General features: G+C 40.6%; 1 protein-coding gene across 3 annotated transcripts in view; it reads right to left on the bottom strand.

Annotated features, from left to right (window-relative positions):
- Positions 1-27,185, bottom strand: part of CDK6 (cyclin dependent kinase 6) — a 210,773-nt gene that overhangs the window by 129,992 nt on the left and 53,596 nt on the right. For all 3 annotated transcript variants that reach the window (XM_006114476.4, XM_075922365.1, XM_075922366.1), the window contains exon 3: positions 25,964-26,099. In XM_006114476.4, coding sequence (XP_006114538.1) covers positions 25,964-26,099 — 136 coding nt within the window. The remainder of the gene's footprint in view (positions 1-25,963; positions 26,100-27,185) is intronic.

Below are 27,185 nucleotides of genomic sequence, written 5' to 3'. Positions count from 1 at the left end.
AGCTTCCTGAAGCACATGGATAAGTTTGGTCCTATCACTGAAGGGCAACAGTAGAGGGACTCTTTCATGTGTAGAGAGAGGCTAAGGCACAGAACTGTGACAAGAAGCTTTTCCATTAGCCCTGCTTACTCCTTTTGTCACTTGTGCGCTTCAAGTATGGAAAAATACTGTAATCCTTAGGAAACAAATAATGCTTCTTCTGCCCCTATCTGGAGTATTCCATATATCTGCACAATATTCTTTATATTACAAGGATGGAAATCCTTCATATTTTTTATATACCATAGAAATGGAGCACTCCTGTTTTTGACATCAGATGTTGGCATACGGGTGCTGAATGTGTCCTGTAGGAAAGTTTGCGTGAGAGAGGACCACAAACATAAGCAAAGGAGAAGTGTTTTAGAAAGTGGTATGTAATGAGTCAGTAGTGTTAGAATTTAACAGATGGACTAATCCTGCTTCCCACTCAAATCAATGGCAAAACTCCCATTTATTTCAGTAGGAGCAGACGTAGACCCCAAAGATCCTACAGGGTAATGCAGGAAGGTAAAACAAGAAATTGCTTTAATGTTCAATAATGATCATTACATGTGCTGGAATGAAAACTGAAAGGTTTCATGGTCTTGCAGCTCTATTTTAAACAGAATGGTCACAGCACTTCTAAGGTAACACTGTAACACACAGTCAACATTAATTAATGCCAAAAACAACAATGGCATTCCTGAGGAATTACATGAATAGCAAAATACCCCATCGTGATTAATGTTATTACACTGAATCCCACAGGAATTGATAATGATTAGTAACTCTCTATTAAGAACAATACATTTATTTTGTTAATTTCCTCACACTGTCCTAGAAACCACAGTACGGGCTTCCCAGAACTCCCAGTGGCACTGTAAAGAATAGAGTAATTTGTTACACCTTTTTCAGGGCTGTAACATTCTCTTCTCCATATAGCTGGCAAACTCCACTGGCCAGCATCCAGAGGCAAGCATAGCCATGGCCTCATCTACTTTCTGTCCCCCTGCCCGGCCCCTTTGTGAGGAGTGCCACTCAGGTAAATCAGAAGGGCTGCCATTCTAATCAGTCCTTGTGTGGGTCATGCAAAAGGAGGAGGGGGATCTTATCATCTTACCTCTTACAGCTTTATCCACAAACTACTTCATTATTCATCTTATTCACTTTGGGTACTATTTTACTTTCAGGTCATCCTATTGATTTCAGTGGGGCTACTCCCACAGCCAGAGTGCTACATGAGATGATGAAGGATGGCAAAATTGGGCACAGAATTTGCAGTGAACTTCATTATGTGGGCCATGAAAATGTACTTAGTATTTGAACCACTGACCTACTGGTTTAGTTAAATACACAAGTTTTATCATATTAAATAAAATGTTTGTTTCTATAGAATACAAATGCTGTGCTTAGAAATAGCAAGGAAAGAAAAATACACAGAGATAGGCTAATAACATACCAACATCAAAGAAGGGGGAAGTTTATTCACTTTCAGGATATGTCTACACTGCAGGCTTCTTGCGCAAGAACTGTTTTGCACAAGAATTCTTGAGCAAAAGGTCTTGTGCAAGAGCACGTCCACACTGCCATATGCTTTTGCGCAAGAGAGGTGCTTTTGTGGAAGAACGTCTATGGCAGTGTGGATGCTCTCTTGCACAAGAAAGCTCTAATGGCCATTTTAGCTATAAGAGTTTCTTGTGCAAGAAGCCCTGGTTGCCCGTCCCCACTGAGCTCTTGCGCAAGAGGGCTTATTCCTCATGGGGAGAGGAATAACTCTTGCGCAAAAAACCCTCTGTTCCGATGCCTTGCTGTAAATTTACTTGTGCAAGAGCGTGCATGCAGTGTAGATGCTCCGCAAGTTTTTGCGCAAGAAGGGCCATTCTTGCAGAAGAAGCCTGCACTGTAGACGAGAAGTTAATATTTAGAATGTCACATGCATGTCCAAATCCAGAGAGTGAATGATTTATAATTAATACAAATGTATCCATCATTTAACATATTTAAAAGTACATAAATAATTCTCTTTGAGCTGTACACACTCAAGACATGATTAACCTTTTCATAGGATGTTGTTAAACTATTTAGTTTAGTGAATGTTATTTTATAGTTTTTAATATATTCTGATAACTTTATTTTGAACTTCTTTTAACAGGAAAAAATAAGTGTATTTTGAACCAAATACTTTGGCTTAGGAAACTATATGGATTAAAGAAGCTTTAACAGTCACCTGAAAATGCCCTTCAAAGTGCGTACCTACAAGCATTGCTAAAATTGAGGGTCTTGTTGGTATTTTCATGATAAAATATTTGGCCCTGATCCTTCAAAAATCTTCCAGACATTATGCATAATGAAGAGTCAATCCTATTAAAGTCAATTTTGTTAATGCTATCTTGAAAAATTCACATAAGGTACTGATCTACATTTAATTTGTTTTCAAAATAACAAAAAAAATACCTTTATAATTTCATAAAATTAAAACATCTTAAGCAATGAAATTCTTTAAACAATATTTTAAAGAGTATTTTGCTTATTATTAAGAGTAAACAAAATGTTTACCCTAAACACAATGTTGTTGAATACACCTTTGAAATAAATTTTTCAGAATTGTGGATACATATTTAATACATAATAGTGCATGCAAATACCACTTGTCTGTGCAAAATGCCTGATTTGTGACTATTTGGTCACTTACATGCAGAAATACCAAGACTACAGAAATGACTTGCACTTTTATGCTCACAAAAGTGCACACAGTGGTCCCAATTCTCATTTATGCTGCCAGACTGGTGTAAAATAGACTTAGGCCATATCTATACTAGTGAACTTACAGCCACCCAGCTGTATTGATGCAGCTGAGCCACTGTAAGATCACTCCTGTAACCGCTTTATGTTGACTGAAGATAGCTTTCCCATAGACATAATAACACCACGTCAATGAGAAGCTCTCCTGCCAAAAGAGCACTGTGCACACTACCAGTTATGCAGGTAAAACTTACGCTGCTCGGGGTTATGTTTTTTTAACATCCCAAAGCAACATACGTTTTGCTGACACGTAGTATAGATATGCTGTGACTGAAAATGAGAATCAAGTAAAAAATTCTGAATTTATGTAATTCTTATGTTTTTAGGAGTATTTTTTTACAATATCTTTTAGCTACAGCAGCCTTTAATTGATTAAATTAAAAATCTCTCCAAAACTTACTTCTAATAAAAATAGTATTTTGCTAGCCCCATTAAATAATCTGAAAGTGTATCTGATAGTTGAAGATAACTCACTACTGTGCAAGTTTAGAGAAAAAACTTGACATCTGTTTTTTTTCTGCTGTTTCTTGTTAAGTTCAATGATACATGTTTTAAAGCTAGCAATACAGAGAAGCAGTTTTTCCTTTCATTTGTCATGACCCTGTTCATAAATTAAGCTCAATTCATACCCACTGAAGCAGAGATGTGTATATTCTAATCCCTCTGTGTAAACAGAGCAATTGCGATGTCTAGTTTTATCTCGAGAAAGAGAGATGATAGTATTTACACTGCTGAGATCCAGTACAGAGTGAGGGAGCATTGATGGCATAAGCTCTGCGAAAGGTGTGCTGACCTTTGCTCTAGATATGGACTATTTCCTAGCTACCACCTTTGACAGGCTATAGGGGCTTTACCAATAGAAGTGATATTAAGGGAACAGGCCCCATGCATTGACCCTTAGTATTCCTCTACTCACTCTTCTTAAAATGGATGTTTACACTCAGATATATTCATGGGATTCTAGGAGCTGGGGACCTATGCGCATGCCTAGTATTCCTTGATCTTAATATAGCCCTGCCTTCTATCCCAACATCACAAAAACTGGAATTCCTACCACTCTGGACCCTGTTCTCTAGGTTATACTGGAAAAAGGAGACAAGGCTGGAATCCAAGGTTGTGTCAAGACTACATGGCTCCGTCGATGGAGCCATGTAGATAAGTGTACTCGGCAAAGGGAAATGAAGTGGCGATTTAAATAATCGCCGCTTCATTTACATCAAAATGGCCGCCGTGCTGTGCCAATCAGCTGATTGTCGGCATAGTGCAGTAGTCTAGACGGGGATCAGCCGACCCCAGATCCTTTTGTTGTAAGCCTCGTTTCAAATGTGTGGCTACTTCCCAGCTCTGGTCTGGTTGTGATATTTTTACAGTAGGGAAAAAGCAATTTTGTAATTTGCAACTGCTTTTCTCACCCATAAAACTTTCCACCATTTGTGCCTGGTAGAAAAACCTACTAGAGGCAAAGCTCTTAGAGGATTTATAGATCTGGGCCTAAATAAATAAACAAACAAAACTTTTCATTAGGACTTCTGGATCCTATCATGGCTGCTTTGATGGTCCTCTACTACCTGGTGTCAAGCCTCCTATTAACATTGTTCCCCCACTGCAAACTCTGCATAACTCTGTGATGATCTCGAGCCGGCCAAGATAATATTTACAGAGAGCAATGTCCTGGGCAGCTGTTGATAACTATTATATTAGTGGGGTGACCCGTTCCTCTTTTTCGCTCTGTTTGAAATAGGCAGGTATTGCAATGGATCAAAACTTCCACAAAATGACTGAGGTAATCCTGTGTCAAAAATGCAATTTAATTAAAAACCAATTTGAAAGCACAGTTGCAACAAAAACTAAAACAAAAGGAATAGTTTTCTCATTTTTGTGGTTTTCCTTTTTTGTAATTAAATGTTATTCTGGCAATTTTCTTTGGTATTTTCTCTCTACAAGGATGTTAAATGTAATTATAGTATGGTCACTATTACCAATTAGTTCCTGGTTTGGGGATGCTCAACTCGTTGGCTATATCTAGACTACACCTCTCTGTCAACAGAGAGATGTAGATTAGGCACGTCGAAATTGCTAATGAAGCAGGGATTTAAATATTCTGTGCTTCATTAGCATAAACATGGCCGCCGCTTTTTTTCCAAAACGGAGCTTTTTTGAAAAAACCCCTGGCAGTCTAAACATGGATCTATTGAACATAAACCCTTTTTCGACAGATCTTTTAAACCTCGTTTTTTGAGGAATACAGGATCTGTCAAAAAAGGGTTTATTTTCAACAGATCTGCGTCTAGACTGCTGGGGTTTTTTTTCAAAAAAGCTCCGTTTAGAAAAAAAGCCCGTTCCTTAGGTTCCCCACCATTGGTCTCAGTCACCTTCCCCAAGGCCTGACCTCTTTTCCCAATGCAGCCCAGGGGACTAGCAAGGAGACCTGGCATCAGCAACAGGGATTGGGCCCCCCACACTCACAAGCAGCTGTGGGAGGAAGCAGAGCAACGTGGCTTCGCTCCTCTGGCTGCGTTGCTGTGCTTCCCACTGCGGCTCCACTCCCCAGGAGTCTGGGGAGTGGAGCCGCATTGCTCTGCTTTCCCTCGCCACTGCCAATGAATGAAAGGGGAGCCAACCCTGCTGTGGGCACCAGCCCCACCCCGCTTGATAGTCTCCCAGGCCACCTGAAGGCTCTAGCTCCTTGCCCCTCTTGCTCAAAGTGTTTTTTTTGGGGGGGACACATAGCTTCTTGGTCCCCTCCTCACGTGTTGCCAGTACCCACAGGAGGCACATGCTAGGGCTTCATCATCACAAGGGGAACCTTCCAGGGCTCGGGGTTTCAGCTTCCAGATGTTTGTTGCTGCCTCTCCATACAGAGCTAACACCTGGAAGCTGCAAGGAGAGGCCACTGAGGGAAAGAGCAGGGGCATGCCTGGCAGGGCACGACTCAAGCTATTGCAGGGAGGGTAAACCTTTAAGTTGTGCCATTGTGCTCTCAGCAGGTACTAGTCATGTCTGACAAAAGCCCATCCATCGCTGCCCTGCCACAGGGCAGAAGCCCTGTGCTCCTCATCCTCCACCCCAATCTGATAGGCAAGAATGGGGATGAGGTGGGGGCTCCATGAATCGCGTTGTAACTGTAAAAGCATTTCATGCAACTTGCAAACCGCAGTTTGGCCACCCCTGACGTACAGGGCCACTCCTCCAACAGCACAACATATTCTGTCATCCCTGTATATTTTGTACCTTGGTGCTATCATGTCCCAAGGATAATTTTCATTTGACTGTTTCTCTTCAGCTCCAGTCTGCTCTTTATCAGCTCCTATGCTCACCTCTTTCGTAGATTATAGACTACCTTCTTTACTAAATCCTCTGCTAAGGTACGTTCAAACCTATTGGCTTTCCTCCAGGCTTTAGTTTAAAAATTCCTGTAAATGCTCTAGAGCCCGTGGGGTGGATCATGAGGGGTTTCACTGATATGATAATGCCTTGAGCGCCTCATAAAACTAGGAGGCTGTGCTACCTTTCTCATGTCTCTGTTTGAGGTTGTTTCATCCTTGGCTACGTCTAAACTGGCATGATTTTCCGCAAATGCTTTTAATGGAAAAGTTTTCTGTTAAAAGCATTTGCGGAAAAGAGCGTCTAGATTGGCACGGACGCTTTTCTGCAAAAGCACTTTTTACAGAAAAGCATCCGTGCCAATCTAGACACGGTTTTATGCAAGAAAGCCCCAATCGCCATTTTCGCCATCGGGGCTTTTTTGCGCAAAACAATACCGCGTTGTCTACACTGGCCCTCTTGCGCAAAAGCATTTGCGCAAGAGGGCTTTTGCCTGAATGGGAGCAGCACAGCATTTACACAAGAAGCACTGATTTCAGACAGTAGGAAGTCAGTGTTCTTGCGGAAATTCAAGCGGCCAGTGTAGACAACTGGCAAGTTTTTCCGCAAAAGCAATTGCTTTTGCAGAAAAACTTGCCAGGCTAGACGCAGCCCTTTTGTTTAACTAGAAACCCCCATTCACCATATCCCTCATTTGTTCTCTAAACATACCAGGTATGGACACAAAGCTGGCATGGCAGGGAAGCAGGAGGGGGAGAGCAACACATGAATACTGGTCTTTTCAACTTCTGAACCCAAACAAACAGCATTTAAAAGGGCCCTACATTTTGTTTTTATCAGCCCCGCTTCACTGTCTGGACTGGCACAGACACCATTCCAGTCAACAGGAAACCAGGAGAAGTTTGGTGAGTTGGGCAGAGTTTTATGTGAAGTTTTGAGGTTCGTTTTTCACACTGGTTCAGGTGCCTATGCTGGTCAGTTCTCTAATAAAGAAAACTACGTCTGATGACTGATGTAACTGGCTTCTCATTCCTTCTGTGCTGGGAACCAGATTGTCATTGGGCTAACCTGGAGAACAACGTGTACTCACACTGCTCTGTCACTGGCTCGGCAGGATTTAATACTTTTAATCTTTTAAAAAAATTTTTTGGATACATCTAGCATATTTAATTTATAATTTATTCTCTCCTCCAGGGCTTTTTCCCTTTCCTCTTCTACAGTTTTGTCCATGTTTTCCCCAAAGCTCTAGGCTGGAAAAAACATAGGGATATCATCACTCATGGCAAAGCTTGGTAAAGACTTGTTGATGCCGTCAGAGATCACTCATCTTAGACAAGTAGAAGAGATAGAGCCAAGTCATTTTAACCAGTTCAGAAGGACAGAGAGAGGAGTTCAGTGCAAGCTCTACCATATTTGCTGCCAGAATTTATAAACATTTAGTTATTAACAGCTAACAAGTTAGTTCACCACATCCACACACACTCACACACCTCATGAGCCACACAAACTGAAGTCTACTCCCTTCCCCCACCCCCATTGAACTCATTTAGTCCTGCAGTTATTTTCCAGGGGATTATTGATACTGCATGGTGTAATTGCTCTTTTTTACCTAGTCAACCCCCTTTAATGGTTAAAATATGGCACACGTTGATAGCTGACACTCCTCACTAACAGGAAAGACACGTTGCTGTGGGGCCCAGATCTAGCCTTCTCCTTTCCTCCATCTGTCTGTGGATAGCTGCTAATTGTATCCACTTGTTTAACCTCAGGGATAACGTCTGGAGGGGACCAAGTGCCACAAGCGTGCTTTTTATTTTTTTTTTAAAACGGTCATTTCCTCTCTGGTGTAACTTGCATGACAGCATGTGACAAGCAGAAATTAATGGGGACACTGCTGTGCCAATACCTCTTGAATTGCTTTGACACTGGCTGCAGGCTGCCTGCTTGGCCACCCAGCCAAGACCTCACATGAAACATGGCAAGGGGCCCACAGTTCTATTCACTAACAAGCCAGCTGGTCAGTGATTAGAAAGCTGAAACAATGAAGTGCACATACACCAAGAAAAATGCTTTACAAAGAGCTTCAGACTCAGGAGGTAAAGTTTGCAAAAAAGAAAAAAATAAAGTAAATCTATAAATGTATCTTCTAGAGCTGCAAATTCAAGTTGACACCACAGGTAATCTGGAACATCCTTTTAGTTGAGTCTACATTCTCACTTAAATATGATCAGAACTAAGGCTAAAATCTTAGAACACAAAATAACAGCTTACAAACAACTTAGACCACATTGATTCAGATGCAGTGGAGCATTCAAATTATTTAAATACATCAGAGACTTATGACAGATTACTATTTCTATTGGCGTATCAATACCTCAGCAACATTGCCTACCTTTCTGCAGAAATCCTTATTGGAACTGCTTACAGTAGACCAATACAAATATTGACATTTGTTTATAGTCTGAGAAATAAAAGCAAAGCCTGAAATTTTCAGAACAGCCAAGGGGATTTGTATGCCCAGGTCCCCTATTCTCTAAGCAGCACTGAAAACATAAGAACGGCCATACTGGGTCAGATCAAAGGCGCATCTAACCCAGTATGTTGTCTTTCAACAGTGGCCAATGCCAGGAGCCCCAGAGGGAATGAAGAGAACAGGATATCATCAAGTGATCCCTCCCCTGTCACCCATTCCTAACTTTTAACAGAAAATAGGGGCACCATTCCTACCCATCCTGGCTCATAGCCATTGATGGACCTAACCGCCATGAATTTATCTAGCTCTTTTTTTTAAAATCCTGTTAAAATCCTGGTCTTCACAACATCCACTGGTAAAACCCCAGTCAAAACTTTTTAAAAAAATGTTGAATCTTTGGGTAGATTCAAGAATGTTGAGTAGACTGATCCTGTTGTTGTATTTCCAAGTTTTGGAAAATCAGTATCTTGCTAAATCTAGGATATTCCCCAACTGCTCTCTGCAAAATAGGAATTACTATTTAAAAAATAGTAGGATTTAAAAAGCAGCCTAAGGGATGTAGGCACTCAGCTCTTATATGAAATCAATGGGATTCAGACAGCTAACTCCTAGGGCTCCTTCGAAAATTCCAGCCAAAGACATTCTCTCTTAATAGCTAGAATCATTAGGATAAAAATTGCTTGTTACCCAAGCTAGCATTTTTTGAAGTATAAGGAATGTAGCATCAGAAGATAGGCCCACCTGATAGTCAAGTGACAATTGCATCAAGAGGGGAAAGATTTAGTTTTGGAATCTAATTCATGTTTGCTTTCTACATGAGAAAGGGCTAAGAATACTGTGGAATCACCATGCCCCCCAATGTCTGTACAATGGATCCAATCCAATGCCCAATGTAGCTGGGAATACAATTCCCAATTCTCAAATAGCTGGAAATACAGGGGCATGATACCATGCCCAGTACTACCATATGAAAAAAAACAGCTAAGGTGGCTATATGGAGGAACATGGACTATGTATACTCAGAGTCACCTGGCTTTGGGAAAGTCACTTAAATTCTTTCTGCTTCGGTTACCCCATTTAAAGATTAGGGACAATACTTCCCTACCTCACAGGGACACTGTGAAGATTAATTAGTTTATGTTTGTGAAGTATCTTGATGGGCTGATATTTATTCAGTTATAATGGTGCAACAGCAGTGAACTGGACAGCATATGCAAAAGGAATTTCCTGTATGCACAGTATCATGATGGTGGTAGTGATGATGGGTATTAAGGAAAGCAGTTGAAGGAGGAAAAGACAGTGATCTTTGGGATCCCTTCAAGGAGGGTGTTCTAAATCTACGGACTTTCAGGATTTTCAGAGTTATTGGAAGAATAGAAATAGTCAAAAAGACTTTATTTTTGATGTACAATTTCATCTAACTAAAATTAAATGAGAACGGTTCCTCTGAACTGCTCAGCTGCTTGAGTTTAAGTTGCTCTATGTATTTACTATAGTTAAGAGTTTGCCCCAGTGTTTGTGTTTAATTAAAAATAGATAGATCCAGAGCAACAGATTTTCAGTGTGGAAGAACTGGGCTCCTTGTCTAGAGAGAAGAGGATTAATTGGGGATGGTTTTACTGGGGTTTGGAAGGCGAGCATAGCAGAGTTTGCCTGTGGGGTGGAAAGGAGACCAAAAAGGCTGCTCATTCCTACCTCTTACATGTTCTGGGCCTTTCTCTTTTTCATTTCAGCACTCGCTTCTGCTCTCTTCACCTCCCCCTTGATCATTCTACTTCCCCTTTCTCTCCCCCCATGCCCAGCTCATAGTCATACTCTCTATCATATTTACCCTCAATCCCTTGGTCCCATGTGATCTTCTCTGCTCACCGGCACTACCTCAGATAGCTTACATAAGAACAGCTATACTGGATCAGACCATCTAGCCCAGTATCCTGTCTTCTGACAGTGGCCAATGCCATATGCCCCAGAGAGAGTGAACAGAAACAGATAATCATCAAGTGATCCCTCTCCTGTCACCCATTCCCAGCATCTGACAAACAGATGCTAGGGATACCATTCCTACCCATCCTGGCTAATAAGTATTGATGGACCTAACCTCCATGAATTTATCTAGGTCCTTCTAGAACCCTGTTAAAGTCCTGGTCTTCACAACATCCTCTGGCAAGGAGTTCCACAGGTTGACTATGTGCTATGTGAAGAAAAACTTTGTTTTGAACCAACTACCTATTAATTTCATTTGGTGACCCCTAGTTCTTATGTTAGGAGAACAAGTAAATACTTTTCCTTATTTACTTTCTCCATACCTGTCATGATTGTATAGACCTTTATCATATTCCCCCCTTAGTTTCCTCTTTTCTAAGCTGAAAAGTCCCAGGCTTTTTAATCTCTCTTCTTATGGAACCCATTCCAAACCCCTAATAATTTTTGTTGCCCTTTTCTGAACCACTTCCAATGCCAAAATATCTTTTTTGAGATAAGATGACCACATCTGTATGCAATATTCAAGATATGGGCATACTGTGCATTTATATGGAGGCAATAAGATATTCTCTGTCTTATTCTCTATCCCTTTTTAAATGATTCCCAACATCCAGTTTGCTTTTTTGACTGCCGCTGCACATTGAGTGGATATTTTCAAAGAACTATCCACCATGACTCCAAGACCTCTCTCTTGAGAGGTTAACACCACTCAAGAGCTTGCCATAAGCTAATGCTGACTGTGATGAAGAGGAGGGGAGCAGCAGCACGGAGGATGCCAGCCCCAAGTATGGATCAAGATCCACTGGCCTATGGTGATGGTGCAGTTGAGCTATTTGAAGACTCATCACATGGTGCCACATGTATTGGTATCTCTATGCGTGGCAATGGTGTGGTTTGAGTGGCATGCTCATTGTAAGTATCATAGAGGGAAGGCTATCTTCATTATAGGAAAGTACTTCCAAGAGCGGTCCCTGAGGTGCTCTTGTTGTCACCCAGCTCTGCAGTTGCTTTCAGCAGTTCAGATGACCAATAGCTCCTTCAATTGTCAATAGAATGGCACCAATTTACATCAGCTGTGGCTCAGCCTTGTTTTCTTTAATAACCCTGGACTTAAGAACTGGAAATAAGTGGCACTTTAGATTTTCAGGGACGCACATTAATCAATTAGTGCACACCATGTTTGTGTGCTTTGGATATCATACCCTTCTAGAGTGCACTAGCCCATTGTGCTGTTCGTTTGCATTAGTGCACAGTGTGAGCACAAAGGACAGCAATCAACACTGGGTCAGGAGGAAAAGAGAGGAACAGCACAGGAGAGGAGTACGTAATGGTGGGGAGGAGAGAAGGTTGTGACAAAATGTTTCACAGACCTGACCAAAGAAATAAAACAAAAACTAAATCCAACCCTATATGGAAAACACGTAGGCTGTATCTAGACTGGCCAGCTTTTCCGGAAAATCAGCCGCTTTTCCGGAAAAACTTGCCAGCTGTCTACACTGGCCACTTGAATTTCCGCAAAAGCACTGACTTCCTACTGTAAGAAATCAGTGCTTTTTGCGGAAATACTATGCTGCTCCCGTTCGGGCAAAGGTCCCTTTTGCGCAAAACTTTTGCGCAAAAGGGCCAGTGTAGACAGCTGAGATTTGTTTTGCGCAAAAAAGCCCTGATCGCGAAAATGGCAATCGGGGCTTTTTTGCGCAAAAGCGCGTCTAGACTGGCCACGGACGCTTTTCCGCAAAAAGTGCTTTTGCGTTAAAGTGTCTGTGCCAATCTAGACGCTCTTTTCCGAAAATGCTTTTAACGGAAAACTTTTCCGTTAAAAGCATTTCCGGAAAATCATACCAGTCTAGATGTAGCCATTCAGTGTATTAAAAGGGAAAAATGCAATTGAACAGTATCTTATGGAATAAGGTGGTCTGTAGAATACATTGCTCAGGGCTTGTCTATATTGGATAGCAATGTGCACTACACAAGTGTGATTTTTAAAGCGCGATAACATGTTATGCTTTAATTGGTTTATGTTGACCATGCTGGTAAGCATTAAAGGTTCCTTACTATGCTTTAACATAGTGCAGCCCTACAATACAGTGCACTAGGAAACCTTTAATGTGCAACAGCAAGATATAGACAAATGAATTAACGTGCAACATATTAGAGCCTTTTAAAGCACACCCCTATAGCATACATTACCTCATTGTGGAGGAATAACCTTAACGGAACAAATACCTTTTCAAACCATATTGCAAGTGACCAATACACACCATTACGTCTCACAGAAATAATTTGTGATAGACAAGAAAGTTATGGTGTTACTTATATAGATGATTAGAACAGAGGGAAGGACAGCTCTTCTTAGCTATTAATCATATTTCTGTAATGTAATAATTCTTGAAAGAGTTCTGAGACTAGAACTTTCGGAGGTGCAGATATCTTGAAGTGCATGCCTAAGAGCTTGACTGAATCAGGTTTTAAAAAAGTGAAACTTTTTTCTCTTGTATTAACTAACAAAACATTATCATTGAGGGACATACAATATAGAACTATGCACTATTACAAAATACTAATCAATGAACTGGAAAAAAACCCTGTATATTTAGCAAAACAATGAAAGAGGCTAAGGTTCACTACTGAATGACTGCTGTTTTCTTTTGTTTATTACATAGTAACAGTATTATTTACTGCAGCTTTGCAAGCTAGCAAGCAGCTGGGTGTAATACATTTTCATGCTGTGTAACCTCTCCTTATGCTTCATTAGACTTCTTATCAGGAACAGAAGAAAAGAAATCTCTCTTATGCTTTTCCTGTGGCAAAGGAAAAGACAAGATGATGACTTTCCAGCTCATTTCACTTGTACAACATTCTCATCAATCACCGTGGGGTAGGTTTTTGTTATTCTCACTGGAGGACTGTTCTTGGTTTTCTGTCACAAAGAAGCATGACTCCACTAACTAGGATGTTGTGGTTACCTCCACCACGCTTGGACAAAAACAAAATGCAAACATAAGGCAAACGGTTACTTCTCCAATACTTTCTTAAGGGCCTTGGCTTGCACTCCTAATGCAGGATGGTGTTGGGACTGGAGAACAGGGTTTACAGTTCCTCTTATTGGGAAGAAGATTAAAGCCCTCAAGCATACTGCACACTTGAAGTAATGAACGATGCTTTCTGCTTGTTTTGTGACTTTCTGCTCCAAAAACCAAGCAAAAGAAACTGTGGTTTATTTTTATTTTAATCTTCCTGAATTATGCATCCCTTTGCAGTTTTGGTTCACTATAGCCCACACAGTTTGGCCTCCATTCTCCTTTTCCTGTGCCCATACATTTCAATAGGAATTACATGAACAAACAAAAAGAAGAATGGGACATGGTCTAATCATAGTGTTAACATAGCAATGGAGAAGATAAGATGACAATAAAACATTATTTGGAAGATGGTTTCTCTTCCCATAGCTACATGCTTTTAAATGTCTTTTCCTTTTTTAGTCTGTATTGTTTCTCAATGAATGACAAAGCTATATACAACATACTACTGTAATGATAAGCATATGGCTCAAAGATCACTTTTGACTTTCTTGAATCTCAAATTAGACTTTTTTAATTTAAAATACATGAAAGACATCTGTACACTCTTTCATTAAATCAATTTTACATTTGTAAAATCCTACCTATTCTTTTGGAACAATTTCCATTAAACTGCCGAGTCTAGGTTTGGAGACAAGTATTTCCTTTGTAACGTTAAAGGAGGAGTATACTGCTGTCAAAATTTCTCTCTAAATCACTCTTTAACAAAATATATATTGTACTTATCAGAACAGGAATATTTGAAGTTAATTTCAAATGAAAGAATATTTTAGACTGAATCATAAACTAGAGTAAAAAAAACCCACCAGACGTTGCCATTATACTGTCCCTTTTCCTGGAGGGAAAGTAAAGAGAAAACAACTCTGAATTTCCATGCTCATAATATTGTAACATTTTGGAGACTTGAAATTCCTAAATCACAGTTATGCAACATAAATATCATATCCTAAAACAGAGGACAGATTGCCCAGAGGCTGAATTTATTGGCTTGAATATGAAACACTCCAAAGGGATGGCTAACATGACTTCTCAATTATGTTTGGCAATTTAAAGCTACAGTGGGCAGTTTCCTGTTGCATGACACAAAGAAGGGGGGCATTTTACAAGTACCTAGAGGCAATTATTTTTTCCCCACATTGCTGTTTGTAGGTCTCATGTATTTTGCCTCAGATTGTGAAAACAATTTAGCTATTTAGTCCATAAACAGTCCCACTGATTCAAATGGGACCACTTGGTAACAACGTACTATCTAGCTTCTAATGAATGTACCTGAATTAAAAAGAAATGAGCTTTTTATGTTTGTGAATTTTAAAGTTCACTAATTATTGTGGCTCAAAAAACTGATATCAAATTATGGTGTTTTAAAAAATGAAGTGAGTATTGGGTTATGATATTTTTGTTGCTGTGGTTCTCTCAAGCCCTTTTCCATTACATTACAGAGTTTACCATCTCAAACTACAGCACGTTTTTCTGTCTATTCAGGAGATTGCTCCAGGCACAGCTTTTGCTGTGTAGACCTACCAGGTCTGTGAGAAGACCACTTGAGCTAGTCTGAATCTAGCCAATGCAGGTAGCAACAGCACTGAAGATAGCACATGGTATGAGTTTCAGATCAGGTAGTACAAGCCATATGTGTTCCCAGAGTCTGTGGTGGGCATGTATATCCTACTTAGACACCTGTACTTTTCTGTCTGCACTGCTACTGTTAGCCAGTCAAGGAGTCAAGCTAATTCAGGTAAGCTAGCTCATGCATAACTTTTGCTGTATGAACTTACCCACTGATGCTGCTTCCACATATATTTCAAGGGAAGCTATTTCTCTGATCCAGTAAAGCATTTAAGCATGTGCTTAACATTAAGCATGTGATTAGTAAGGGTCTGTAGCCACCATAGTTTAAATCTTTTTCTGGATTAACACGACTGACTTCAGCAAGCTAACCAGGGATGAATTTGGCTTGATGTTATTAGTAGAGCCCTGCAAGGATACAAAATGTGTATCTGAATCTGTATCTACAAAAATGAGCCACAGATATCTGTATCCACATCCATGAATGAAGAGACCTGTGGATATAAAGCAGATATCCACAAATTTGCAGGGCTTTAGTTATTAGCATCAGCTTTTGAGCCGCCTTTTAGTTTGGCTTCATTTAAAATCTGGGACTGCTCATGTGATGAAAGTAAAACACATATTTAATTACTTTGTGAATCCGGGCCTAAGCTCTTTAGTGTCTAGTTATGGAGGAAAGAGGGGAAGAAACCATACAAACTTTTATATAAAATTTGGCATTCATCTTTCAAAATCCACCTTTCAAATATTGTGACTTGCTTTAAATTGGGTTTCATTCACTGACATAAATGGCATTGCTGTGTAGCTTTAATATTAAAGACAGGAAGTCATAAAAATGTAAAATATTGATATTCGTGAGTTTCTGAATAAGGTTTTAAACTCAACAATTAAGGACAGGTTTAGGTCTGAGAGTTTGAGCCTATGTAATTTGCCCCTTTTAAAATTGCAAACTCAGTATATGAAATCAAATGAAAGACTGCTTACTAGCTAATGCTAATAGTATAGGGCCAAATTCACCCCAGTGTAACTTAAGCAGGCCAATAGGGTTACACCACAAAAAGGTTTGACTCACTATGTCTGAAGTACTAAGTGTTAAATATTACAAAACCAGATATCCTTTACCAAAGTTACAGAATAAGCAGCCACTTTTCTACAGAAGTGTTTTCTTGTCACACAAATAGTTAAGCGCCAAACAGTATCTCCATTATTTCACTCATGACTCCATTCCTAATTTTCTGTTTTCTGGCAGCTGCTTACTAACTTACTAATAATGTGCGTCTTTGTTTGGACTTCTTAAAAAGGAGATATTCTCAAAGTGGAAGAAAGCTCAATTTATTTCACTTTGAAACCTGAGACACTAGTAACATGAACCGTATGTTGATTATAGACCATGGTGATAAATAAAGGAAGAAGTTCTGTAAATATGTGAAATGGTGGTGGAGGGAGAGAGCTGAGTAGAAGTTCTGCTTTGGGTATATGATGCTTTTGTGGTATCTTATGTCCGAGGGAAGCATGCATGCACAATAGTGTCTTTTCTTAGTGTTCCCTAAGAGACTGTTGGCTATTCTGAGGCGTCAAACCACTAACACCTGCCCAAATCTCCCAGTTCTCTTCTTAGGATGGAAGCTCTTCTATTTAGTGCTTTTGTCTATAGTGAAGAATTGATAATACTGTACCTAAGCATGGACGTAATTCTAATTTAGCATCTTCCAGGTGATCTAATTTACTTACAATTATTTCTAGGTCTTGTAAAAAAAAGTAGCACCACAGCTGGATCCTGGAAAATCAGTGCAGAACCTGCTTCTATAACAGTATATTCCATACGTCCAGAATGGCCTGTAGAGTCATGTTTGGGTTTTGTGTAAAATAACAAAAAAACAAAACAAAACCCACAAACAGGAAGTGTTTTACTGTATGAGGAAGAGGAGCTAGAGTCCCTGTTTGGAGATGGAGGGGTGGAGCAGCCAGACGAAGTTATTTGGATGTCGAGAAAGAGAAAATGCAGCTGAATTTTAGCCAGTGGGCGGGACTCTGGAATCAGCAGAGAAATGGTGAAACACCCCACAATCCTGGCAGGAAACCAGTGTTACCAACAACTCCACACCCTTCTCAAGGCCTCAAACTCAGAATGGCATGTGGAAGAGGAAGGACAGACTTCATTCCAGATCCTTGCTCCCAGTTCCAGCCAGTGTCATACACCCTGTGGGATCTAATTGTTACCCTCAATGACATTTCTCTGTCTTACACTTTATATATATATACTCTCTCTGATTCCCCCCAGGAGCAACCAGGAAACCAAAGTTGTCATTTCTGGCTGTTTTCATCATCTTTTGCTGGTGAGTATTTGATATTCAGAATTCAAGCTGCATCAGTTTTGGGTAGTTCTGACTGGAGCACTATTTCTGTTATTTGACTTGACTTAACTCTCAGAACTATGCAGCAACTGAGAATAAACATGTTTATGAGGAATTCTTAGTAGATTGCTCCTTCCTCACAATGTGCCAGCCTGCCTCCTCCTCCCTCCATCAGACTCCCTTTGGGAAAATGTATGCCTTTGGGGGGTGCGTGGGAGAAGTTCTTGATCTCCCTCATCTGCAGGGACTTCATCTGTGAATAGACTCCACACATCCCTACACAAAAACTAAAGGGGACAGGGTTAGATGGTTCTTTGCATGACCACCTCACTGCATACCCATGTAAGGGTCTATCATAATCTGATTTAATTTACCAATGAGATAAATAGCTTGTAAGCATAGGCATGTGCAGGACATTTCATTAGGGTGTGCACCCAAAGAATTTTTTAAAAATATAATTTGACCCCCATTAGCCACACCCCTGACCCTGTTAACCACGCCTCCTGACCCCCATTGGCCACACCTCTGTAGGTAATACTCTCCTGGCAAGATGGACACATGACCAGAAGTAAAAGGTGTCATGTGACCTCCCCCCCCAACGACTTTTCCAACCATCCTCCTACCAATAGGGATTAGTTTGCCCTCCCCCCAAACTCCCCTCATGCAACTATCCTGCAGTTGCATTACTCCAATGTGTGTGACATTAACTCAGAGGTGGAGGAGGCAGAGAGGCTGGGGGAAGTGTTCCCTCTAAGAGTTTCCTCCCATGAGCAAAATGAATTTTGTGTTGTGCACCAGTACTGAGTTCATGTGGCTTGTTTTCATGTGCCACTGTGGCACCCAAGTTATTAATAAATATCTCAAAAATCTCTACCTTTTCCCTCTGCTGCCATGTCTCCTCCCCTTGTCCTATCAGCTCCCCTGGTGCCTGCTGCCCCCGTACCCCTCACCCTCCTCTGCTGTCTTGACTCCTGCCCTTCTCACTCAGACCTCAGACCTCCTGTGACCTGCTCCCCTGCACCAGCCCTTCACTCCCCCTGTATCTACTCCTCCAGTAGCCCCACTCTGATCATGTGAGCTACCCCTCCTCATCCCCTCTCCTAACACCTCCCTCTACACACCTGCCCTGCCTCTCTTCTCTGGTGCTGGTCCCTCCCCTGAAGGTGTCTGCCCTTCTGCTTCACCCCAGAATCCCCTGGCACCTGCACCTTCCCTTACCCCTGCACCCTCCTGGTGCCTCCCCCTTCTTTCACTGCCCTTGCCCCCTTTGTCCTCTTTTTCCCTGATGCCCACCCCTCACCACCCTCTGCCCCCATTCCCCTCATGCCCGTATGCCCTCACAGACGCCTTGCTTCATCTCCACCTTTCTCATGCTCATTCCTCCTTTCAAGCCTCCCAGCACCTCCCCCTCCCCCCTCTAACCACCAATGCCCTTACTCTCTCCTCTCCCAGCATCACCTTGTCCCTCCTCCCACTGACACCTCCTCTCCTGTCCTTTTCCTCATTGTCTCCACTTGGCCCTCTGGCATTTGCCTCTCCTCTACCCTGTCCCTTAGTGCTTTCCCCTTTCTTCTCCTGACCTGCCCCCCTCCCCTCAGCACAAGCCCCTTCCTCTCCCACCCCTTCCTCTTATTTTTCCCCCTTCGCCTCCCCTCCCCTTTCCTTCCCTCCCTTACCTTTGGCTTCTGCCTTCCAGTTCCTGGGGCTGGAGTCAGAGCTGGCCCAAGCTATAGGCCAGCCAGGCCCTAACTGGGCATCCCCGGGGCGCCGCGTGGTGCTGCCAGGCTGGGCAGGGCGCCTCTGGGGCACCTCAGAGGGTGCTGCACGGTGCTGTCGGGTCAGGCAGGGGCGTCCCCAGGGCGCCTCGGGGCGGGGGGGTCACGCGGTGCTGCTGGGCCGGGTAGGGGCATGCCTGGGGTGCCTCAGCAGGGCTGCGCGATGCTGCTGGGCCAGGGGGGCCGCACGGTGCTGCTGGGCCGGGCGGGGGTGCCCCTGGGTGCACAAAGGGCGGTGCTGCCGGGTGCAAAATTGGCTCGGACTGGCCAGCATTTGTAGTCAGGCCCAAGCTCCTTCTGGAGCTGGGCTGCACAGTTTGAAGTCCCGGGCCATGACATCACACCACGCCCGGGTGTCTCCCCTCTCACCTCTTGTGCGGCGTTTGAGCACGCTGCTCATGCGCTCTCTGCCCCACAGTGCCCTGTTGATGGCCGCGTGGAATTTAAAGTGAGGGTCTGCAGCGCCCCGTCACAAATCCCTCTCCTCCTCCAGCAGCCGCAAGCTGGCCCGAGACATTAGGGTGTGCCTGGGCACACCTGGCACACCCCGTGTGCATGCCTATGCTTGTAAAAAAAATGTAGAATGCTGATAAATTATGGGCATTCTCTTTCCCTCTCAAACTGAACCATTGAAGTGCTTGCAGCAACTATTAGTAGAGTGAGGTACCAGCAACAAAAATCCCAGTTTCACAAGTAATCTCTATTAAATCACTGTAGTGTTTACCTATCTCTCAGTGGCATTCAGAACATTAAGAGCTAGAAGCTTTCCTGAATCATATTTATAGTTTCCAGCTCCACTGAGGTAACAGAAATTAAACTATATTCTCCTAATGCACCAAAAATAAACATGCAAGTTAAATTAATGGGCCAATTTCTGCTCTTATATACATTAGTATGAATCTGAAATAACTTCACTGAAATCAATGATGGTATCCTGAATTTACATTCATTTAATGCAGTCCTGGATCTGTTGTCCTGAGTTTGCAGTACTACACTTTTACTGTGCCTAAATTATAATTCAGTTCTAGCAGAAAGAGTGATAGAGTGATGAATACTACTAATCCTTCACTATTAAGGAGTCCTGAAAAGTTTTAAGTCTATGAGGACTTTAACCAAGGTAAAATGTATAATTAATAATATAGCCAAAATAATATATGTATTTATTTTATTCTTTTTATTTGTAAGCTATACATATAACTGTATATTCAAGGTGCTAAGTGCTCACGTCATGACATATGTTAAAAAGACAGTCAGACAAACAAAACCCTGACCATCAAACCACCTTCTCAGCAGCCTTTCCTCACCACCAAAAATGGAAAATCAAACCCAAGACAATATCACAAAGTGTCACATATCGTTTGTTCTCTCATTCTCTTCCCATGGGGAGAGGTAAGTGCAATGAAGTGTCTTGTTTTGGTAGGTTGTTTTTACTTTAATTTTATTTCAAATATTCACAATGCTATGTAATTATGCACCAGAAAGCACGATCAATGAAGGAAGCTGGTGAAGTTTCCAAAGGCTGTTAGCCTTTGACTGTAATTGAGAATCTATTCAATTTCTTTATTCCCATCATTTCGCTGAAGAAAGATGAGTTATGGTCTCCAATATAGTGCTCTTAAAAATCAACAGAAATCCTCGCTCTGACTACAAAAGATGATGTGTCAAGTCCTTAAACACTTGTTGCTCTCTCCTAGAGTCAGTGGGAGCTTTGAGCGTGAAAGAACTGCTAACTTAGATCTTTATTTTGTGATTATTTCGTAGACATCTTTATACAACATTTACTAATTCATTATATTTAAAAGCTCAAATTATTAATACAGGTGGGTTGCCTTCATTCACTATATTGGAAAGTTGCTTGACTCCTTTACAAACTGGAAAACTCATTAAAAATGTGAAGCACTTGGATGACTTTACATCACACTATAATGGAAACCGATTTAAAATTATTGGAGTGCTGCACATTTATATGTGCTCCTTAGTTTGGAAGTGATTAGAGTTCTGGGCAGGCCTGGAATAGGGCACTACATGAAATAGGAGATTTCCCCCTCTCCCCCATTTTCTGTGTATTTGAATTTGGAAATAATTAAGGTTCATAGTATGTCTCCTCCATGGTACTTAAAAATTAATAGCAGGGCTCAGAGAAAAAAATTAGGTCCAAATTGTGGTGCTAATAGTACAAATGCCTTAACTGAGAGGTAAGAGCAGCCCTTAGTTACAACAGTGTTGGGCACTGTAGAGAGAGTCATTTTTTCCCAGCATAGCTAAAATTTGGCCATCAGTGTAAGGAGGGCAAGCTGTGGACTGCAGACCTCACACTATGGACAGCATCAGCGGCTCCAGAGGAGCTGTCTGGGTGTGACAGAGGTAGACATGGTTTTGCCTCCATGTTTGTAGGAACTGCTACACTATGGGGAAGTTAGCTATACCAGCATTAAGGGGAACCTCTCCTGTATGCACTACTCAGAATACATATTATTAACAATGTATCTAGAATCTGCAATTTGTGTCTCATGCTTCTTTTCTCTCCATCTATCCAGCCTACTTACCATTGTAGGAGGCATAACAGCCCTTATTTTAAAAGAATAAACTTTTCAATGTAAAGTAGTCCTATAAAATAATAAATCATTTTATGTTGCCCTATTATGTACCAAGGTTTCATTTTTTTCCTTACTATAGAATATTAGGAGGACAATTTTAGAAATTCAACTAATCAAGCATTTATTTATGTCACACAACATGCACATTTGAATGGGCTCATTTATGCAGTTACACATTTTAAGGAGCCTCTTTTAACAATGTGGTTACATACAGGCCACACTGAAGATTATTTTCTTCTTTTTACAGCCATTTCATCATCATGGTGGTATATTTATTCCTGGAATTTCTCACCTTGTTTTCAAGTATCACGTGATTGTGCGACATCTGCTCCACATCTCAAACATGATCAGAATACATGCGTATTCTGTGGCAGATGGCTAATGACTCACAGCACAACTTAGAAAATGGCTTGTTTTCTGAGAAGCTATACCTTAATTTCAGTTTACTAAGAAGTGATATATTATTTGCTACTAACACAGAGTGAAAGTCACAATTATTGCTCGCAGAAAGGAGCAATTATTGTATTTGTTTTCAGGGATAGAGTGAATTTGTGGCATGATGTCCTGGGATACATTTTCAAAAAGTGACAGGCATTTAGCAAGCATTCAGTGAGATATAGGCTCCTAATTGCCTATGCTATTGTGAAAATAAATTGGTTTTAGACTTGTAGGCCTAGATTCTTAAAAAAATAGGTATTTCTGAATCATAAAACTACATCTACATTATCTGTTAGAGACCAGGGCACCTTCCTTAAAACATTACTGTCCCTTATACCTAAAATGTTTCTCATTTAAAAAAAACCCATCGTCAGTAGCTTTACTTATCTTTTATACAGTTAGTAACAAATATCCAAACTTCATAAGACACAGTAAATATAAAACCCACAACAAAATATTTAAGTGAAGTTCAAAGAAATTCTCAAAGAAATTCTGGAACTAATAAACTATAATTCTACTAACAACTATGGAATTTACTGTAGTATAAGGGAGAGAGCAAAACTCAGCTCTCAAGGTGTCCACTGCTTTGGTCAGCTCAAATGGTCCCTATGCCATTCTTATGTTCTTATACAATGCTGACCACACACAGACCTAGAGCAGATGATCCAACAGTACCGGCTATTTGTACATTACACTGGTGGTTGTGAAGAGGATATTCTAAATTGACTCTGGTATAAAATGAATGAAGTACAAAGCAGCATCTGATTTTAATAATTTAATAATTTGACTTGTGTAAAAAGTCAAATTGGGGGAAAAGATATTTGTGCTAAGAGCCTGTTAGCATAAATTGGCAGTTCTTTAATGAAGCCAGTGGAGCTCTACTGATTTACATTAGCTCAAGAACTGAAATGACATCTAACCATCTTCTAATGATATTGTTTTTATAGGCTATGCACAGTAGGACCAGAACATGTGAACAGGGTTACTAGGCATCTGGTTTTCAACTGAAACGCCTGATTTGAAAGGGACCCTGGCAGCTCTGGTGAGTACTTCTTAGCCAGCTCATTTTAAAATGGCTGGACTTTTCTCCTTCATATGCTTTATTTATAGCACCAGCTTATCATAATTAAGGCTATTATTTAATCATGGGTATTTTTAGTTAAAATCATGGACAGGTCATGGGCAAGTAACACAAAATCATAGTCTGCAACCTATCCATGAGACCTGATTGAATCTTGGAGGAGATACACTACTGGAAGGGAGAGCCATGACAGCAGCAGCTGAGTGGGTGGGAGGGAACCCTGGGGGCTGGGGTCACTCCAGTGGCAGAGCTGCTCAAGCAGTAGCTAGTTTGGTAGTCCCTAGGGTCACCTGAACAGCTATCCCCGGGACTAGCTGCTTAGACAGACCTGGGGTCAGCCACATGGGCTGCTGCAGAACTCACAGAGATCACAGGAAGTCATGAAATCTGTGACTTCTGCTACCTCTGTGACAAACATGGAGCTCTAATCATGATCCATCACCTGAGATGCAATCATAAACAATGTGCAGAACCATACATTGGTCCACAAACAACACCAGTAATTGCCCGCACAAGAACTTAATTCCTAAGCAGAATTTCATGTTTACAGATGTGGTTCTAGAACCAGGGTTTTGGAAAAATGGCACACAATTTTATTGGTCAATATTGTTTCTTTCCATTTGCCTTGAACAATTGTACGAATTAATATACATGCAACTAAATATTATTACTATATGATTAAATGAAATATTATTTTAAACAGTGAGGTTTTTAAAGCCAAGTAGGGGTGTTGAGGTATTCAATTGCTATTAATACTAATTAATTAATTACATTTTAATGAGGCTTAAATGAACAAATTCTTTCAACAGCCTTGAAAATCTCAGCCAAGGGTAGAACCCTAAAAGCATTAGAACAAGATATCATTATAATATGTGAGCTACCTTTCAATCCTCTGGTGAGACTGAATCCAGCTGTTTTCATTTTTTTTTAATTTAACATATTTATGCAAGAAGATTGCTTACAAAAATAAAACTTCTGGAACTGCCTGAAGTTACACTTTCTGTAGCTTTGATAAGTAAAATGATCTCTATCTGAAGTGTATGATTTCAGACCCAAGCTCCGAAAAGTCACTTAGGCTGCCAATGTTAACTCTCTCTCTCTCTCTCTCTCTCTCTCTCTCTCTCTGTATATATATATATATATATATATATATATATATATATATATATATATATATATATATATATATATATATAAGCGATTTTCTCTTCTTTTCCTCCACTTCCCCAATTCATCCCCTGCCGCTTTATTTCCCTAGGAGTCCTGCCAGGTTAAGACAACATGATACACCTCCAAAAATCACTAGTACAGAAGCAAGATTAACTTTCCTTGGAAGCAAATGTGGTTTCTTATCGCAGAAGAAAGCAAAACACTTATCAGGCATAACCATGCATTTGGAAAATGTAACATCAATCCCTTTGCTTCTATTAATCTTTTTGAATATTTTGATCAGATTCAAACTATAGTCCTTGATATGGAGTTTTACTATGGCCCCTCCAGTCAGAGGGAAAAAAAGCTATGTGGTAAATACATTTAAATCAGTATTACCTAACTTGACGAGAGGCCTTTCTACAAAGGGCCCTCAGGAAGGGAAAATTACATGACACTGGAGCCACTCTGACCATTCCTCTCACCACAAACAGGCTGCCATGAATAAAGCAGTAGGCAGCTCCTTGAAGGTCACTCACCATCCATTCCTGCTCCTTCAGTGGTTTGAAGTGCAGCTGGCCATTGGAGTGATTCACATGTATAGGGTAGCAATATGCCAACCTAAGCTTTGTCCAGTGACACTGAGCTCAGCTGCAAGAACACAAGAGTCTCTGGAACACAGAGCCATCAATGAAAGCCCTCTGTCTTGAGCACTAGATGTAGCTTTCTATTATGTGTGGGCGGGAAAGACAAACAGGTGAAAAAGAATAAAAATAAAGGTAAAAAACCAGAAAAAAATGATAGGAGAGTGTAGGCCTTGTTATAACAGACCACGCAACTGCAATTCATCTAGTCCAGTGTTCTGTCTCTGATGCTCATTAACGGATGCTTTAGAGAACAGTTAAAATAACCCTGAAGTGGACAGTTAAGGAATAATCTGCCATAGCGGAAGACTGATGGGATATGTTACTGTAAGTGAAGGTATTTGATAACTTCCAATGGCAAATGCAGATCTGGGAGGATTAATGGGAAACAGAAGAATGAAAGGTGTGGGGGGAGAACTGGCAGGGGTGGGTGGGGCATAAAATTTAAACCAAAGGAAAACAAGCACAAATATTAATCAGTTACTGGCCCACAGTTCAGTGGACTAGAACTCAAGCTCTAGTAAGGCGATTATTCAGCTTTTACTCAGCCCTCACTCATGCAAATTCCCAGTGAAGCAAAAGATAGCTTGCCTGAGTAAGATCCTTATGATTAAGCCCTTTGTGTTTACACATTAATATTTCCTAAAATTATTAAGAGAAAAAAATCCTTCTTTAGTACCTTTATAGTTTCTGTAGGCACTCCAGGCTCCGGAACTTTATCCAGGTAAGTGGTCAAGTCTTGATCAACATGTTCAAACACTAGTGTTAGTTTGGTCTCTCTATCTGTTCGTGACACTGTGCATACATCAAATAACCTGAAAGGAAGAAAAGTAAAGGAGAGATAAGTTGATAAAAACCAGTGAAGTAGAACCTTGCAGCTCACACGTGTATGCTTTCATTTGTAATAAAACATGAGAGTGAAGAAAGAACTTCGCAAACCATGACTATCTTTTGAGCTCTTTATAATTTAATCAACTACTTGTAACATCACATTCAAATTTCATGTTTGATTCTGAAATCACAAGTATTATGACCTCATAGCATGATCATAGAGTAGTAGTTAGGTGAGGAGATGATCAGTTCTTATCAAGGTACATTTACAATTAACCGAATACAGAAAATGATTTGATTGTGCATACATGTTCTCTCCCTCCTCCCACATTTGCTCCCTTTTCATTCTTCTTCAAGAGAACATAAGTAAGCTCTGACTTTTTTTGAGAAAAAAAGATGCTGACTGCTTTTATGCACCTGTTAATTTCTTCCCACATCTCTCCAGCAAACACCATTACATGATTTATCTCTCAGTTTAGAATCACATTCTCCTTCTCTACTGGCCTACTGAAACAATATTTTTGCACTGATTGTTGTTGAAAACAGGAAAGAAAGTCAGGAAATGGAGTTTATAAAAAACTTTTATATACAAAATACAGCTACTAAGATACTCCCCCTTTCTCATTTTGAAACATTTCTGTATTCTTTTATGTACATTCGTCTGCTTTCTCACCCTATTTTCATCTGTAGATCTCAAAATATTTATTATTATTATTTTATTATCTCCATTTACAGTAGGCTTAAATGCAAAGATTTGAAGAGAGGCAGTGTTCTCTCTTGGATGCTCTTACTGGTTTACCACATAGAGGTCTGGCCCCAGCTTTAATAAATATTACCTATACAGTCTATGGTTAGTAACTTTAAACTTGGCTTCTTATCTATTTCATTTTGAAAATGGATGTCTTTGGCCAAAGGCACATTTTGATGAGGAATAATTTTATCACAACCTAGAGTTTCATTTCCTTTCACTTTTGAAAATTAGTCCTGGGAAATTCAGAGATAAGCACTGAAAATTCTCTCTATGATGCCCGATATATATCCCTCTAACAGCTTTAATGACAAAAGATCAC

Source organism: Pelodiscus sinensis, chromosome 2 (assembly GCF_049634645.1).
Source record: "Pelodiscus sinensis isolate JC-2024 chromosome 2, ASM4963464v1, whole genome shotgun sequence".
Taxonomy (NCBI): domain Eukaryota; kingdom Metazoa; phylum Chordata; order Testudines; family Trionychidae; genus Pelodiscus; species Pelodiscus sinensis.
The sequence above is the reverse complement of the archived record's forward strand: the minus strand, read 5'-3'. Positions and strand labels throughout refer to the sequence as shown.